The 16,507-nt window shown below is 36.7% G+C and overlaps 1 protein-coding gene across 2 annotated transcripts in view; it reads right to left on the reverse strand.

The window, feature by feature from the left end:
- The window catches only part of LOC105834405 (protein dead ringer homolog), a 107,550-nt gene that overhangs the window by 71,007 nt on the left and 20,036 nt on the right, over positions 1 to 16,507 (reverse strand). The window contains exon 2 of one of the 2 annotated variants that reach the window (XM_012676858.3): positions 46 to 201. In XM_012676858.3, the coding sequence (XP_012532312.1) occupies positions 46 to 201 (156 nt within the window). Of the gene's footprint in view, positions 1 to 33; positions 202 to 16,507 lie in introns of both variants that reach the window. The other variant, XM_012676857.3, reaches the window with a different exon arrangement.

Here is a 16,507-nt window from a genome sequence, read left to right on the forward strand (position 1 = left end):
AAGGCTTCCCTCGCTAACCCTTCCTTCTCTTACCTTTGACATTACCTGATGATGCGAGTTCATGAAAGTGGTCAATTGTGCTAATGAAGACACACCAGCCGCTTCCAAGACCTGCGGATTGACTTGAAGCGGCTGCGTAAGTAAGTCTTCGTCATCTTGCGGTTCGTCATCCAAATCCGACTCTTCGTTCTCTTCTTGATACTGAAATCATCAAACAAAATGAAAATTAAATTGATTTATTCTCCTCAAAATAAAATTCTACTTTATTAAACGCATGTCTAATAGATATATTTATACATAATCGCGAATATATTATGTGCGTGCAAATATATAAACAAATTGTTCTTATCGCTCGGAAAAGACGATAATTTTTTATATAAAATCAATAAATATATTCTTTCCTAATGATTTTATATGTTGGTAATCACGCAATCGATTTTTCCTCTACTCTTTTGTTTTCGTTTAATATTTGTGCAGAATTACGATTGCATGGAAAATCTGATGATCAATGATGTAATGCGTACAGTTCAAATGGAATAAAAAGTAGCGGAATCTGTTGATAACGTGATATCAACCGTGCAAGTTTAATCGTGAACAAGGAGGGCAGATAGCAAGGCATTAAACATTAATTAGGAAAATGGCGAATGCAATGAGTTATATACACCGAGATAGCCGCTATCAAGTAACATTATTATGCTACGGGTGTCATAAGTGTTTTACGTCTGTGCCCATTGCGCCGGAGCCGGCATAAAAATGTACAAGTCACATTACCGGGAACGGAAACGGCCATCGTAAAAAAAAGAGATGGACGCTCCATATTTTTTCCTCGTCAGAAATTAACTCAACCTCTCGATAAATATCCCACGCGCGAAACATTCTGAGGCATGGCGAGCATCGACTCGCGCGTATTCTCATTTTCCGTGCGCATTAATTTTCATTTCCAAGATAAGATCACAGAATACGCGTATACTTCTTATTGTTAGACAAGACAAAGAAAAAAATTAAAAAATAATCGTCAATACTAAAATCTATATAATCTGCAAAAAATATTGTAGGTCTTACATATGTGTACGTACTGTTTTCTATATTTTATCCATAATAGAATGTTATACAAATGAGAACTAGAGAAGTGACATTCGAAAGAAGGGAGACTTCACTATTCATTATTTTAGGGAGTGTCTCTTCTATCTAAAAGAAGATGCAAATAGATTCATCGAAGCTTCAAGTATATTCAAATGGCGAAGAAGCGAGTTTTTACCTGGAATGGGCGGACTCGAGTAAATATATGCCTATCGGAGATGCAAGTGGATTCAACATCAGTAAATGCACCAATGTCGGGGCCCAATCTTAAATGGGACTACGATCGAAGGCATTCAATGGGCGAAGAGTGACAAACGGTCTCTCTGTCGGCATTCTCAGCACGTGTGATAATATTGACCCTCCACGGTGGTGGTCAGGAATGAATGAGCGGCAAAAACAGAATCCTAATCAAATATGAAACAAGTTCGTTTCTGAGATTTCGATCTAGTCAACCTGTTAGAAAACCTGCCGCGCATATATTTCTATTCTATCGCGCGATGTCTTCCAAATAAATTTCTCTATTCTATATCTATGTAAATAAAAAATTAAATTATTTGCTATATATAATTATACACAAAAAAATAGTATCAAACATAAGTATAAAATTGAAAATAATATTTTCTATTCAACAATTATTATTTCATATATAAGCAAAAAATTATATTCTTACTTATATGAAAAACATTGGTACTTTCTCACACACATATAATTTAATCTTCTTTAAAGAATTTGATATAATAAACAAGTTATGTCTTTTTAAAGCTATATAATCTCATTTCAATATTTAACATTTCGAAAATAAAGATATTCTCTAAATAAGAATATTTTTTTGTATAATCGCAAACAATAAAGCGTTAAAATAAATATGCAAAGTGAAAGATGTATCTTCAACGGAATCCAACGTTATCCACTATCGAATGTCAATGGTACGTATGTACCAATGTTCGACGACTCGTGCCGATAACAAATCGTGAAAGTCGCTGTGTGTTCCGGAGGCAAGTGTGTTTACGCGAAAAATATCGTTGAAATCGCCGCGTCGGGAAGAAGAAGGCGCGAAAATAAATTACGGTGGTTAGCACTACGGCATCGTTATTCTCACCGTGGCGTGGGGTTACGAATTATATCATTCAAGCGTGTTTGCGGACGGTACCGTCATTACAATAATCACGGTAGAGCCGCGTTCGAGGATGCCATTGTTCTAGTCCGAACCGAGCATTTGCACGTAGGTGTCTGAATCTCGTATGGAAAGTGACGGAAGAAACACGACAGTTGCATCCGTTGAAGCAACCAATGTCTCGAAACGGATAGACGTTCAATTATTAATCCGCTCAGATCTGTTTGAACATTTTATATGTATATAACAAATATTTTCCATCTTATAACTGCAGTTTAATTTTATCGTTAATATTTACTATATTAAAACTTGAAATTTACATGAATATTTATGTAGCAATTGTACTGTTTCATCGATATTTATCTTCTCGAGGCGATAGACTACACCATAGCGACTTATTTTTACTCTAGTAGTTTCTGATAGCAATTGGAGATGGGCGGAATAAATCAACGGAGAGGACAATCAATAAAGAATAAAATTGTTGTCTTGAATAAACAAATGGGTGTGGTTTCATTTCTCGAAAGAAAAAGATGCGCATTTGTTCCATCGAGAATATTTACGAGTGTCAATATCCGTACAATTTGTCACATCGTCTATCGATCATTGCACTTTCTCCGTTTGACAATTAGCTTTTACGCGATCCTAAGGAGAACCTTTGAACATTAATGTCTCTCTCTCTCTCTCTCTCTCTCTCTCTCTCTCTCTTCATAATCCGTGGCGCAACGTTGCGGTTTCATAAAGACATTTTAACGAGATTTAATATATCCTAGGCACGACAATAGCTAAATTTACCGAAGGCTAAGCCGCGGCGCGTTACTCTTCACAGCCACTGCAGATAGCTGTGTCCACCATGATTTATCGCCATACCGTCACTATTCGATTGTTTTATTGTTTATACTTTACAGTTTCCATGCTTCGAAGGTGCTCGCCCTCTCCAACAAAGACTCGTGGGTGCGTGCAGAATGCTTGAACGTGTGTATGTGCACGCATGCCCGCGCATGTCTTGTGCTTCGGCGTCGCTTGTAAATCATCGCCTAAATGCTCCAGGCACTACACACAGCGTGGCTCTAAATATTCTAATTACTGCACAACTATCACGTTTAATTGAGGGACTCCCGTTACATGAATATCTGTTAATTTTCATCATCAATATTAAAGTTCATATAAATTATTTATATTAGTTATATAGTTAATTAAAATGCAGATAACTTTCTCTTTCATCATTATACTTTAACAAAAATACAAGATGTGTATATTAAAATGTAGTATTACATCAATGCAATTTGTTGTTTAATTTATACACAATTAAGTAAGCTTTATTTGGTTAGATCTTAGTGTTGAATGAGATATTTTCGCTTTTAAATTACAAAAAATCAATTGTTTGAAATAGTTTGAACCTTGAGAAAAAATAACAAATTAAAGAGATTTGCAAAATTTTTTATGCATTTTTTCCAAACTAATTTTTTAACTGTTATAATAACACATTCAGTTTTAATCCAATTAATTCCAAATTTTTAAAAGATATTTACAATATGTTTCTCTCTCATCCAACTTATAATCAAATAAAAATTATTTCCAAGAAGAAAAAGTCTATAAAAATGATATCGAAAGAGAGAATAATCTTTCACTATAAATTCATACATTTTCAAGTATTTTAAATTGCACGCTAAGCGAGTCTTATTTCTATTTAGTTGTGTATTCACATATCGGTCAGCGTTTATTTATTGTTTAGTTTATCTCAATCTTATGCAGTTAAAAAAAAAATTTACGATATTACTTGTATTTGTTCTAGATATTCATATTCATACAACTTTAATCTAGCCATTTCGATGTCGCACGAGTTTTATCAAATCCACAATGCATATCGAAAATTGCAAAATAAACATTATTTATTGTAGATATTGCATTGGCAGAGAGAGAGAGAGAGAGAGAGAGAGAGAGAGAGAGAGAGAGAGAGAGAGAGACTAGCTATAGATCTCTTGGAAGTTATTATGTGGTTTAATTGTCATGCTAGTTTATAGCTTCGTGGAACAATTGGTCGCTATAGAAAAGAACAATGTTATCAGATGTACAATGTGGAAAGATTTAAAAAAAAATTCTCATCAATGTGTAAAAGATAACGTAGCTGTAACCACGACTTGTAAATGTATTTGTGTGAATATTAATGTTGTCAACAGATTTTAAATAATTTGTCAACGTGACTTAACGATACTATTTTACATTTAAATAGCTATATGCAAAATACACGGTGATGTGATTGTTATAGAATATTTGTGTAATAATAAAAATATATATATAAATAAATATCTATTAATAATAAATTATATGTAAAATAATTTTTTTTCACAAGTCAAGATTATTACATATGTATAAATAAAACCTTTTACACAATTCACATTATTATTCCCGACAGTTTGACGATTAATTGGAAATTATACAAGATGTGAACAAATATTATTTCATTTTTTGCTATTTATGGATCACGTGGTCTTCTCGCAATAAATCTGTACTACAGCTTATTTTTTTATGACCGCTGCAATTATGGTTATCGTAAATGCAAGGCCAAAGATGTTTTGCGTCACAAAAAGCTGAATTATATTAAATGCATAAAACTTGGCAATAGCTTAAGAATAATTTTCGTGCGGGTGATATTATTGTGCGAAAGTAACCGATCCATCAAGACTGTCCATCGAATCGATTAAAACTGTCCGGTCGAAGTACTTGGCCTAGGTTTTATGTAGTTCATTTTGCACACATTTTAAATATATAGCGATTAGATACGACTGCGCGAAATGAAAAAGACGTTAGCTTCCAATTGTATATATATAATACAAAAATTGTTTTCCTTTTCTCCTTTTTCTCACATAAGATTAAGAATCCACTTTAGATTTTTTTATTTATTGATAATCACTTTATGATTATATTTAATATACATATACTTTGTTTGATAATAACTTCGTAATTATATGTACAATATGTATTTTGTCTAATAATAACTTCATGATTTTATATATATATATGGCGGAAAAAGGGCAAAATTTTTCGTAACAGATGAAATCAATGAGAAATAACAACGGATGAATCGGCAAGAATTGTATTGGACATCGGAATTATAAATTATCTTTAGAAATAACGCGCGATAAATGTGTAAAACGTTTTTATGTATGTGCATATTTCGCGATTTCACTATGCGATACCATTAGATGTTACTAAAAATAAATAGCACGGCGAAAAAAAAAACAGGTATGCAAATTAATGGATAGATAAACGAGTGACTTTTGATGGCGATCGCAAATGCCAAGCTACAAACATACGTAGCGTAAATATGAAGGTGAAAAGCGAAACGAAGTATATGTGAGTTTCGAAAAGCATAATAAAATGGCAGCGAAGGAAATAAAGCGCGATAAGCGCAGAGGCTTGTAATACGAATTGTCACGAGCCACTTTTTTCGTCAAGATAGTTAACTTTTCAATTTTTTTACGTTATCGTACCCAGTTTCGTTAGCATTTTGCGCCCGTGGAATCTTTATTGCCGAATATCCCATGCAAATATTCAACAAGGGAGAACAAAAATACCGACGTAAACATAGCGCAGATAATTTTCGATGCCACGTGCAGCGAAAAATATGCCGCGTAATGTGCGAACGCGTGAAATAGGATGCGTTATCGAGAACGTTATCGAACTCATTTCCTCGGTCACGCTGAGGAGGTATGAGTCGCAGGCATATCGCGTCGATATCGAAGGAAATGACTGCAAAATAATTGCTTTACTGTAGCGTTGTACTCATCGGAGTTTATCATATTCTATTCGCGATTTCCGCGCGCGTAACATGCACGATATAGGACACGCAATGAATTCGAAACGAAGACTACCGAGAATTCAAAATGGTACGACGCCGCGGTGATTAATTGCGCGCTGAAGAAGTGGGAGGCCAAATAATAATAGCGCAGAAAAAAAACATGTATCGAGGCTGATCGTGATAACGGGCGAATGGAAAACTCGTGAAAATGTACATATGCGCGCTAGTTCGTGCAATAAACGAGAACGATTTATATACGCAAAATTACTTTGTGTAAATTGTATATCAATGTTCTCGCTTACTCTGTTACGTTGATTTTTCATTTGAGCAATTTAATAAGTATAAATTAGAAATTGTTTTTTTTTTAATATAAAAATAAAGAACATCTACTCTCAATTTATCCTTTAGAAGAATTTCTCCTAAAGGCAAGAAAATCCTTTTGGTATTTATTTTCGCTATGAAAATAAAAGGGAAATTTTAGAGATGAGAATAGAATTTTTCAGTGATGGTGCGTCGCAGGCGAGATCGTTGATCGGCTCGTGGCGCCCATCGGAGATCACGCGGTCGATTCGTAATAGATAGAAGCAAATACGTTGCGAGAAGAGTAACGATTTAACGAATGGCCCCGGCGTTTATCGATACCCAATAAGAATGAAAGTACGAGTACCTACACGAGTTCCCGCGGGCCCTCCCGCGGTGCTCCCACGCAGGGATCACGGCTTCATCGGTCGATCTTTTTCTCGTATGCGCGCGCGCGAGGAGTACGCGTGTAACTCTACGGTCCATAAAATAAATTCATAAGCGCCCGATGATAAACAGCTCGGAAACGGAGCCGTTTTGGCAGATCGATCGATTTAGATTGAGAGATTACCCCCGGTGTCCACCGATGCCCGAGTGAACGAAAGAGGGTGATTTATCGGCTCCTCCAGGACTCTTGTCAGGTATATAAATTCATTGACCATCGGAATCGTCATCGCCGTAATCGCTTTTATTTATCAATATCGCTGAGAAAGCACATCGATCAAAGCTGTCTATTTAGGTGAAACGCCCTGCGGAACCGCAACGTGGGGAAGCGGTATCAACCGAGAGCACAGTTTTTCCTTTCGCATATTCTCGCAAAGATATCGAAAAATATGTAGGCTACATATATAGATAAATATTAGCTTATTGTTAAATGTATTATTTCTTTAGGACCTTACAACATTCGATTAACCCTTCAACCTAATAAATTTAAAAATTACCTATTACGAAACTTATTAAAACGTATTATTTTGTTTTCTTTCTTCATTTTTTATATATTATAATTTATCTGTGTAAAACATAATACTCTTAATTAATAATTAAGTAATACGTTCAATTCAAATGATTAAGACATCAAGTTATTAAGGATAATCAGTTTAAAATTTTGCAGTTCACAACTCTCAAATTTAATCGACTGAGTTTCGGTAGTTGACCAGAATCGGTGAAGACCGACCCTTAAATCTACTTAGGTATAAAGGTATCTATATAAAGGAGAAGCTTACATTCTTGAGACATTTGGTAGACAAGGGTCGACCATTTCGATGCCTTCGCATGTGTTTGCCAGATTCGAGACCGCTTACGCAGGAATCACGGTACCTTTCACCGCACAAGCGCAAATTATTTTTATCGATTCGTATTTACGTAGCCTTCGAGTCGCCTTGCGGGAGATATGTCGAAAAGAAATGCTAGTTAGATTTGCGCGAGTGACGTTAGTAATAAAAAATTTTTTTTTCCGTGCGCCATGTCTTCTCGCGTTTTTCTCCCCGCGAATGCATCGCAAATAAAATTAAATATCTTTAAAAAAATAATGTCAAAGATCAGCTACGCGTGTGACTGTCGCTTCGAGGGCGGTCCGCGCGATCAAGTTCGAGGAAAAGGGTCTCCCTTGGGTTTGTGAGCACCCATATTTATAACCGTGGCGTATTTCGTGTAAAGTAAATCGGAGACGCGGTGGAAAGACGGACGGACGGACGATGGCTGCTCCGCCAGATTTAATTAATGACCCGCCGAGTTTGATCTGCCGGCTACAAAGACCGTAGGCAAGACGCGCGCGCGTCTCTCTCTCTCTCTCTCTCTCCCTCTCTCTTCTTTATCGTTTGCGTTCTTCCTCTTTCGTCATCGTTCCTCCCTTCATGGTCTATCTTCTCCGACGTATGTGCGGTCACGGACGAAACGGAAAGAAGCGAAAGAAAAAGCGATAGAGGAAGAAGGGAAGGAACGAATGTTTATTTCGGTCTTGGAACCAAGATCACACGAGAAAGGCACTTTCTCGACATTTACTCGATATTTGATCTTAAAGTCATATAACGTTCGTAATAATATGTAAGAATTTAATCATCTCCCGAATACCACAATTCTAATTTTTATTAAATCAAAATTAAAGATATACATTGATAGAAATGGACGTATAAGTCGCGATTATTTCGATATGTCGATTGAATCACGACTGTATATTTGTATTTAATGTTAGCTAATTAAAAATAATTTATTTTATTTTTGTTTCGATGTAACAATTTTTTACAGGGATTTGTACCAATGTAGCAATTAATCTTTACTCGATATCGGTATCTTACAATTAGTTTAACGCAATCCTTTCTTTTGTTTACTTTTATCTTCTCTCATTCTTAAAAAGTAGACTAAATTTTAAATAGAGTCATCTCACAATTCTGTCTGCAGATGTAAACTAGATAAATTAACTTAAATTAATATGTATTGATAAAAATGGATAGTAATCTTGCATCTTGCGACAGTATTCTATCTGAAGCAGTTAGGATTATAAGACGACTGTGCCATTGACAAACCACAGACATACTTCAGCACATAGTTATTTTGAACTTGACCCACATTTTCGATGACTTCCTACAAACTTTGCTTTTCTCGTTCTTCTCTCGGGCGGAGTCTTTGAAAAAGACAGATTGATCGAACAGGGTCATCTTAGATGGAAGATGTTCCAATTTCGCGAGCAGCACCATCATGTGATTGCGATGAATTTATTTCTGTGCCGAAGCCGAAATAAAACTATGACAAATTACGCAATCAGTTTCTCCCCTCGAGGGGGGGTAACGCTTCTGATTTCATAAGCTGATATTCATTGGAACAGTCAAACGAACGTACGACAGTGACGGATCGTCTAAATTGAAGAGCGGAATTCGGGCATCCGCAATAGCGAGAGAAGCGGGGCGGACGAGAGAGAGCGAGAGAGAGAGAGAGAGAGAGAGAAAGAGGAGAAAGGCGGGGTGGGATGCGAGTGGGCCATGAAGGGAGGTATAGAGCAATATTAATAGCGTGGGTGGTGGCAAAGCGTCGTGGAAGATATTGTTAGAACTGGGAGGCTGACTCGCGCGCTCCGGAGGGGAGAACTCCTTGCTAATGGGGTTTTAATGACGGCCAGCTGTCCGTCCGTCACACACTTTTAGACAACTATTCGGTATTTCTGTATCGCCATCTCTCGATCCCGATTTCCCGACGAGTGACTCGTAAGATCGACTTATGTCTTTCTCTCTCTCTCTCTCTCTCTCTCTTCCTCCTTCCTTCCTTTTCTGTCTCCTATGTCGATATAGTGTCCGATGTCCAAGATAGCAACCTTCGAAGGCTCAAGCTGAGAAAATAATTTAAAGGAATCCAAAAAGACGACTCGCACACTGATGGAGCATGTGGAACGATTGTGACTTTTCTTCTGTAATACAGGGTGTTCCAAATCGTTTGTGTATTTTCTTTCATTTACGAATTCTTTGATGAAAAAAAATTCACAGTCGATTTTCAATATTCTTTCTTCCTAAACTTTTAAAGAATTAAGAAAATCCGAGTTATTAATAGTGGTAAAAACAATTTATAGATAATTTGAGTTATGAATTATTAAAATTGTAATGTAACATATTACGCGAGTTTCTTAACGTGTTGGTACTGCCTACGAAATAACAGAATAGAACAGAATAAACTTGAGATACCATTTTCTATGTACCGCACACGATGAACAGTTGGTTTCAGACGCATTCTTGTCGCGTTTTTGCGCAATTGTTCCATGCCCAAACGTGTTTCAGTCCCAACATTACCGTCATATAATTCTAAGTTTTCTTAAAACGAATTTCATTGCCAAGAATTTCGAGGCATCCAAGCGTCAGTTCGCTATGAGGAAGAAGGAAAGTAATCGGTTATGCATCGAAACGTTTGTTCTTACCGGCAGGCAACAATTAAGCCGCGTGCCGTCGATTCTCTCTTCAGAGGGAAGAAACGAGAGGCTTCAAACTCTGGCGTGTGCAACCACCACGTGCACGAAGGGGTTACACGGGTGTAGAAAGCAGACAAGTGGAGAAAAGTGGTAGGCTACAGCGCGATTTTATGACCCATTAACTCATCCAGCCGGATTGCTCGCGACATAGAAAATCCGTTCTGCTTAAATTTAATGCCAAGTTTTTATCATAAACTCATACAGAATTCATAAACAAAAATATTTGGCGTGACAAAAATTTATCATCACTGCACACAGCGTGCTTTAGCTTTTAATAGTTATATCTTTAATATTTGATTTCAATTATTTCAATAATTAAAAAATCTGGACATTTCCTTTGTTAAAACAGTTCGTAAAACGGATCGATTGATCAACCAGACCTTTTCTCAGGTACTTTTTCAAGATTCTTTTTCCAAATCAAATTCATTTCCCCAAACCTAACTTAACCTTCGCAGAAGTATCCTTATTCGGATACCTGAAAAGAAGGACTAATTGTCTCACTATCCTTTTCGACATAGTCGACCAAAATTGTAAAATCATGTTGGCTTATATATCAATTCGTTTATCAGTGGTTATACAAATAGTTTATTGTGAATATCCGTGTTGGAGAGATAGAGAGAGAGAGAGAGTGTGTGTGTCATTTATTTTAGCACTGTATAGTCAGATAGGATAGAGAAAACCAAAACAAATTGCCCATTACTATAACTTTTTATAAGTAAAAATAATTTTGTAATAAGATCTTTAGTCTCATTAATCCTCCCATAACAAATAAAATATTCCTTCAAAATCAAGAAAAAATAAAATAGACTGAAAAAAGATATCTGAAATATCTCCAAATTTAAATCTTGTAAGAAAATTTTCAGATTTTCCGAATTTAAAAAAGTTCCAAAAAAATTTTGCTGAGTGCCAATAAAGTTCCGTGAAAATCCATGTATGATTTTCCAGGATAAAAGATTTTACTTGTTTCTTCCAATATGTAACTTATAAATACCGTACTCATCTTTAGATATTTCTTATAACAAAACAATTTTTTAAAATTTATTGCCAACATCAACAAAAAAAAAAAATCCAGCATCTGTCGACCACACGATCGACTTTTTCCTCTCCTTGTCACCTTTCTCTTGTCTTGAAATCCCAGATTTTTTTTCCGTAAAAACACTTATTCAGAATAGCTTAAAAGATTTCACTGTTTATATTAATATCAGCCTACCCGACCTTATATATATTCTTTCAAGTATAAATATTATCTAATAATAAGAGCTCTTCAAAAATCATTATAATGATAATAATCTTGTTTTTCATGCAGTCGAGATTTACATTTTATTTTCGTAGCATGATAAATGCTCGGATTACGGCTTTGATCATCAAGGGAATTTTATCTGTGATATGTTGAAAATCTTTTTGAAAGTTATATCTTTTTTAGTATTTTTAGCTGAAATAGATGTTACATAGGTTTCAAAATATTTCGAATTGCTAATGGAAACTGATAGGATTAGGATATCCGTATCATCCCTCTTATTAGGGTTAGTGGTTCTCGTCGACTGTATCATGAAAATCACTAACATTACAATTCTTTACGTGTTTAACAACGATGGACGTTGAATGTACTCACCTCGCCGCATGCTTATACTACTAAATATCATATTTTATAAAAATTTCACAAATTAATAAAAAGAAGTAAATTACAAATAAATTAAAATTAAATCATGTCTAGCGTTATAAATAATCACTCGATAACCAAAACCAAATGTGCATTCATAACATTTAAATCATGCAAGATAAAGTTAATTTTTGTTCTATTATTCTCGTAAATATATAATAAATGAACTTGATTACAAGTTTTATTTTGAGCTTCAGCTGCGATTTTGAATCACGGGTGCAATCCAATTGCATATCGCTGTACGATTCAAGAAAAAAATCGCGGTGCTAACAAATTAAACGTGTTGATTTCCTTGCTGCTTACATCTTACTGTTTAAGCTTTTTTTTACATGTCACTAGCCTTATTTGTTCAATAACTGGTACAATGATCTTATCTGTACGCTGATGCAACAAAAAATTGCCAAGCACTTTAAAGAAAGTATTTTTAACTATTTACTTTAACTTTATCACCATACATTTTAAAAGTTAATGCCTTTCAAATTTTGGTTTAAGTAATGCCCGAGATTTTTTTCCAATCATTGAAAAATATTTTTAAAATAAGGGGAAGATGACATACTTAAGATATATATTAATGACTTAAAGACGTCGTTAAGTGTACCAAAAATTAAACACAATAAAATGTTTTATACAAAGTACACATAGGCAAACTAATATTTAAAAATAAAGTTAAAGTTTTATATATTAATCTGTATGTAAGTCTGTACGCGCAACTCGACGAATTGAGTCTAATTTATATCAATTTATATAAAACTAAAATATGACTTTTTCACACTATATTGAAAGTGAATAACTCAATTGATCGTAAGCTGTTGCGTTCAACTGCGATATCCATTCGTTGCATCAATGTATCGTGTTCTAACCGGTAGTCCTTGCGGTTGCCCTCTCAGCACGTCCGGAAATGCGAGCGGTATCCTTCTATGCAACAACGGTTTGCGATCGATTTCTTCGGCAGATGGCAGTTTTCGATTTTGGCAGCAATAATAAAGTTACAAGCAAGAAAAGAAGATGCAATTTTGTGGTAGGATGTATGTTGCACGGTAACCGCGAGGTTCACATGTGCTATCGCAAATAACCGATGTTACACAAAGACGTAATGTTACAAATACAACTAAACATAGCAAAATGTACACAGGTTGTTGTAATGTACTATTTTTAGTTTTATTACAGATAAAATATTTTTAGAAGCCTTTTTGCCTTCTTCGGCAAAAAAAAGAGAACTGCATGCACAAAAAAAAACAGATTTCCTTTAATCCACTTAATTAAATTTTCCGCTCCCCCTCTTTTTGTCTTTCTCTCGCAGCGATCATATGACTTTTATCATAATAATTTTCGAGGAAATGTACTCTTCCATGAAATATATCTATACGCATTAGATATAACTAAATGTCTACACGCTGGATGATAGCACAAGTTTGAAAAACTTGGCGTGATCCAAGGTCAGCAAAGAGACGAAAGAGAGAGTCAACGACAAAGACGACTAAGGACGATCGCGTGTCTCGGCGAGAAACGGGAGCCCACGGTGGCTCTTCTGGCTTCTTGAATGAATAATCGCCCCGAATTTGCTGCTTGGAATAATACACCGAGGATACGATCTGCCCGAAATCACGCCCCCACGTAACCATTCATTTAACATTAATTTAATGATATATAACTGGACAGAGAAGTGTGTTCTCGTGCCAGTCACTTCGCGGAAGAGAATCCTGGATACGGAAGACTCTTTCGGTACGCACTCGAAAAGTCCGCATCTCGACGATCGATCAAACGTTTTAAAAAACTATTCCTCGACTAGCGTCTCTTAGTAGACAGTTATTGTATTACCAGCGTCATTAAATTTATAAATTTAATCTCGATACAGAAAAGATTTGCAAGAGGTGTCTATCTATTATCAACTTTGTGCGTTCCGTTCTATCGATGTGCATGGCATTTCAATAAATATTCTCTTTAAGATGACTACTGATATAAGATCCAGAAGATCGCATCGAGCGTGACAGCCCGCGAAGGGATCGGGTCGGGAGAAAAAGAAATGAGCAGAAAGAAAGAGATGGAAAGAGGCTGGACGACCGGAGTCTTCGAGGTGAAGGCATTTCGACTAACGCAATAAAGGCGCGCGCGATAATATTGCGAATAATAAATATCGGGATGTAAATCCATTGGCAAAGGTAACGTCGGGCATAAATCAACGTTCCTGGAGGCAAAGAGAGAGAGAGAGAAAGAGAGAGAGAGAGAGAGAGGGGGGGGGGGAAGCAGGGGGTTGGTCACGAACCATCCGTTCTGTATCCTCGTAGAATCGCGTCGTAAACTCGTCAAACTCGGCTCGCGAAATAGCATTAACTATCGGGATAATACAATCGTCGTTGCTGCGCGTATATTGGCCGACCAATGTTGGAAGAAGATCGTCTTTGCCTTCAAGACGAGTGACGAAAAATATGACGAACAATGACACCTTGGCCTTGTCTTCTCCACGACCAACTCTATCGCAACAATTAAACGATTTAACAGAAAAAATGTATACTCCTTATAAAAAAAAAACAATTCTTTAAAACAATTGTGTTTTACGCGCCTGTAAGATATTTTCGAAGCCTAAGTATTTCGCATATCTTTCAACTTGATTTGCTAACGTAGAAATGATTGCTGCCTCAATTATGAGGCAATCAGCGTTTCCTGCGAGAGAAGGCAGATTTCATTGCTGCAACGACTGCACCGAAAAACGCACGCGACATATACCTATATAGCTGTAACGACGCATACCTCAAGGACACTCTCTCGTGAATCAATTGCCGACTTTTATATCGAACGTCCGTTTTGTTCTCTTTACGCTTCGCGGCACGCCACGCTACACGGCTCGCGCGTAGCTTCCTCGCCTGTATTAAACTCTTTCCTACCGAGGGCAATTCAAACAGATTACAGGGCTTTATTCGACAAACGCTAATTAATCTAATTATCGACCACATCTCAACCTATACACGAGATCAAAAGAAGATTCCTGATGTACGTTATTATACTAAGGAAATTTTTGGGAACTTTCGCAGTCACGCAATGTCTCGATATAATTCGTGGAATAACTTTATACAAAGAGAGCCCGATATTACACCTCCTCCTCAATCTCGCGCGCCTCTCGTGAAAGCGATTTGCCACGTATCGAATATCAAATATGCCTCAGAGCAAATATCGAGGCATGGTGTACTTCCGTACGCCGGTTTATCGTTAAGACGGACTCAAGACGGACCCAATGTAACGTAACATCACTTCGAATCTATAAATTGCATTCCAATATGATTATATCACTTACAGGCAAATTGTTTTGCTCAATAAAACACGTAGAAATTTTGTAACTGCTCTGCGAAATGCTTGAAAATATCGGTTAACATAAAGTTCGGTTCGCCTCGCCACTCGTATCGCAATTGACGACAACAAACAGAATCATTAATAATAATGGCAGCAGTAATAAAAGATTACCTTACGACCCACTTCCATATGTTTATATATTATTGCCGCTTTAACGACAATAGTATATAATTAACGACAATATTACAATTCCGCTCACACATACAACGTACGCTGCAAAAGTATGGCATCAACTTTAAGGACAGGTAGAGATAAGACTGTTATATATTTTCACAAATTTGTGCTGATATGGCAACTAAACTTGTCGCAATAGCAAAAGCATACTGTTTATTAAAATTTTGCAAGCTGTTAATTCAAATTAATTCACGTTATCTTTAGAGATTTTCCTTACAGATACACACTCTCCTCCATTGCTTTCCTGATATAATCTTGCCATGCATTTATGCTGCGAAAACATTTACTCCGCGATCAAGTACTTACATCTCTTAAATTCGGTTAGAAGAGTCATGAGAGTGATCACTTCGGTTCAGAAGTAAGAAGTGTTTATAATAAAACAAGCCACCGACACGTGGCAAACGTGCCCGACTGCTACGACTGTATACGTGAGAGAAAGAGAGAGAGAGAGAGAGAGAGAGCACTGGTGCCAGTAATAAAAACGTACGTGACACCAAGATGATAGAAAGTGTGTGGGGTACCTCGAGCGTCCTGTATGCATGTTTCACAATCGTAAAAGTACACTCGCGTATAATTAAATAAAGAATTATCAAAACATCCGAAATAAATAAAAGTGCAATTGCGCCGATATTTGCGACGTGGTAGATAACAATCAGCTCGATGCAATCGAGTAAATTAATTATTCGCAAGACGGTAATGTCGGTCGATTAAAAAAAAAAAAACACGAAAGGAGATCATGCAAAAGGGGCCACGTAACGGGCACTGACGCGACTTGTGCGCGCGCGTTCGCCAGTTGCATCGGTGCACAGGGTGCGAGCGACGAGAAAGAAATGGGATACCGTAAACACAGGGCTTCTCACCACAGACTTAAGGTCTGCATGAGGAAGGTGGTTGGTGTCAGCACGCGACCTCGCGGATGCGTCCCGCGATGCGTACCTACATCTCCGTCTCTCTCTCTCTCTCTCCTCCACCCTCCTCATCGTTTTCTCCTCACTGTGATTTCAGAGCAGAGCGGCGTTGACAGATCGACGCGTGCTTTCAACGCCGAATCCTAATTTGCGTATAGATGAAGGGAAGAAATGAATA

The sequence above is a fragment of the Monomorium pharaonis genome, chromosome 8 (genome assembly GCF_013373865.1).
Source record: "Monomorium pharaonis isolate MP-MQ-018 chromosome 8, ASM1337386v2, whole genome shotgun sequence".
Taxonomy (NCBI): domain Eukaryota; kingdom Metazoa; phylum Arthropoda; class Insecta; order Hymenoptera; family Formicidae; genus Monomorium; species Monomorium pharaonis.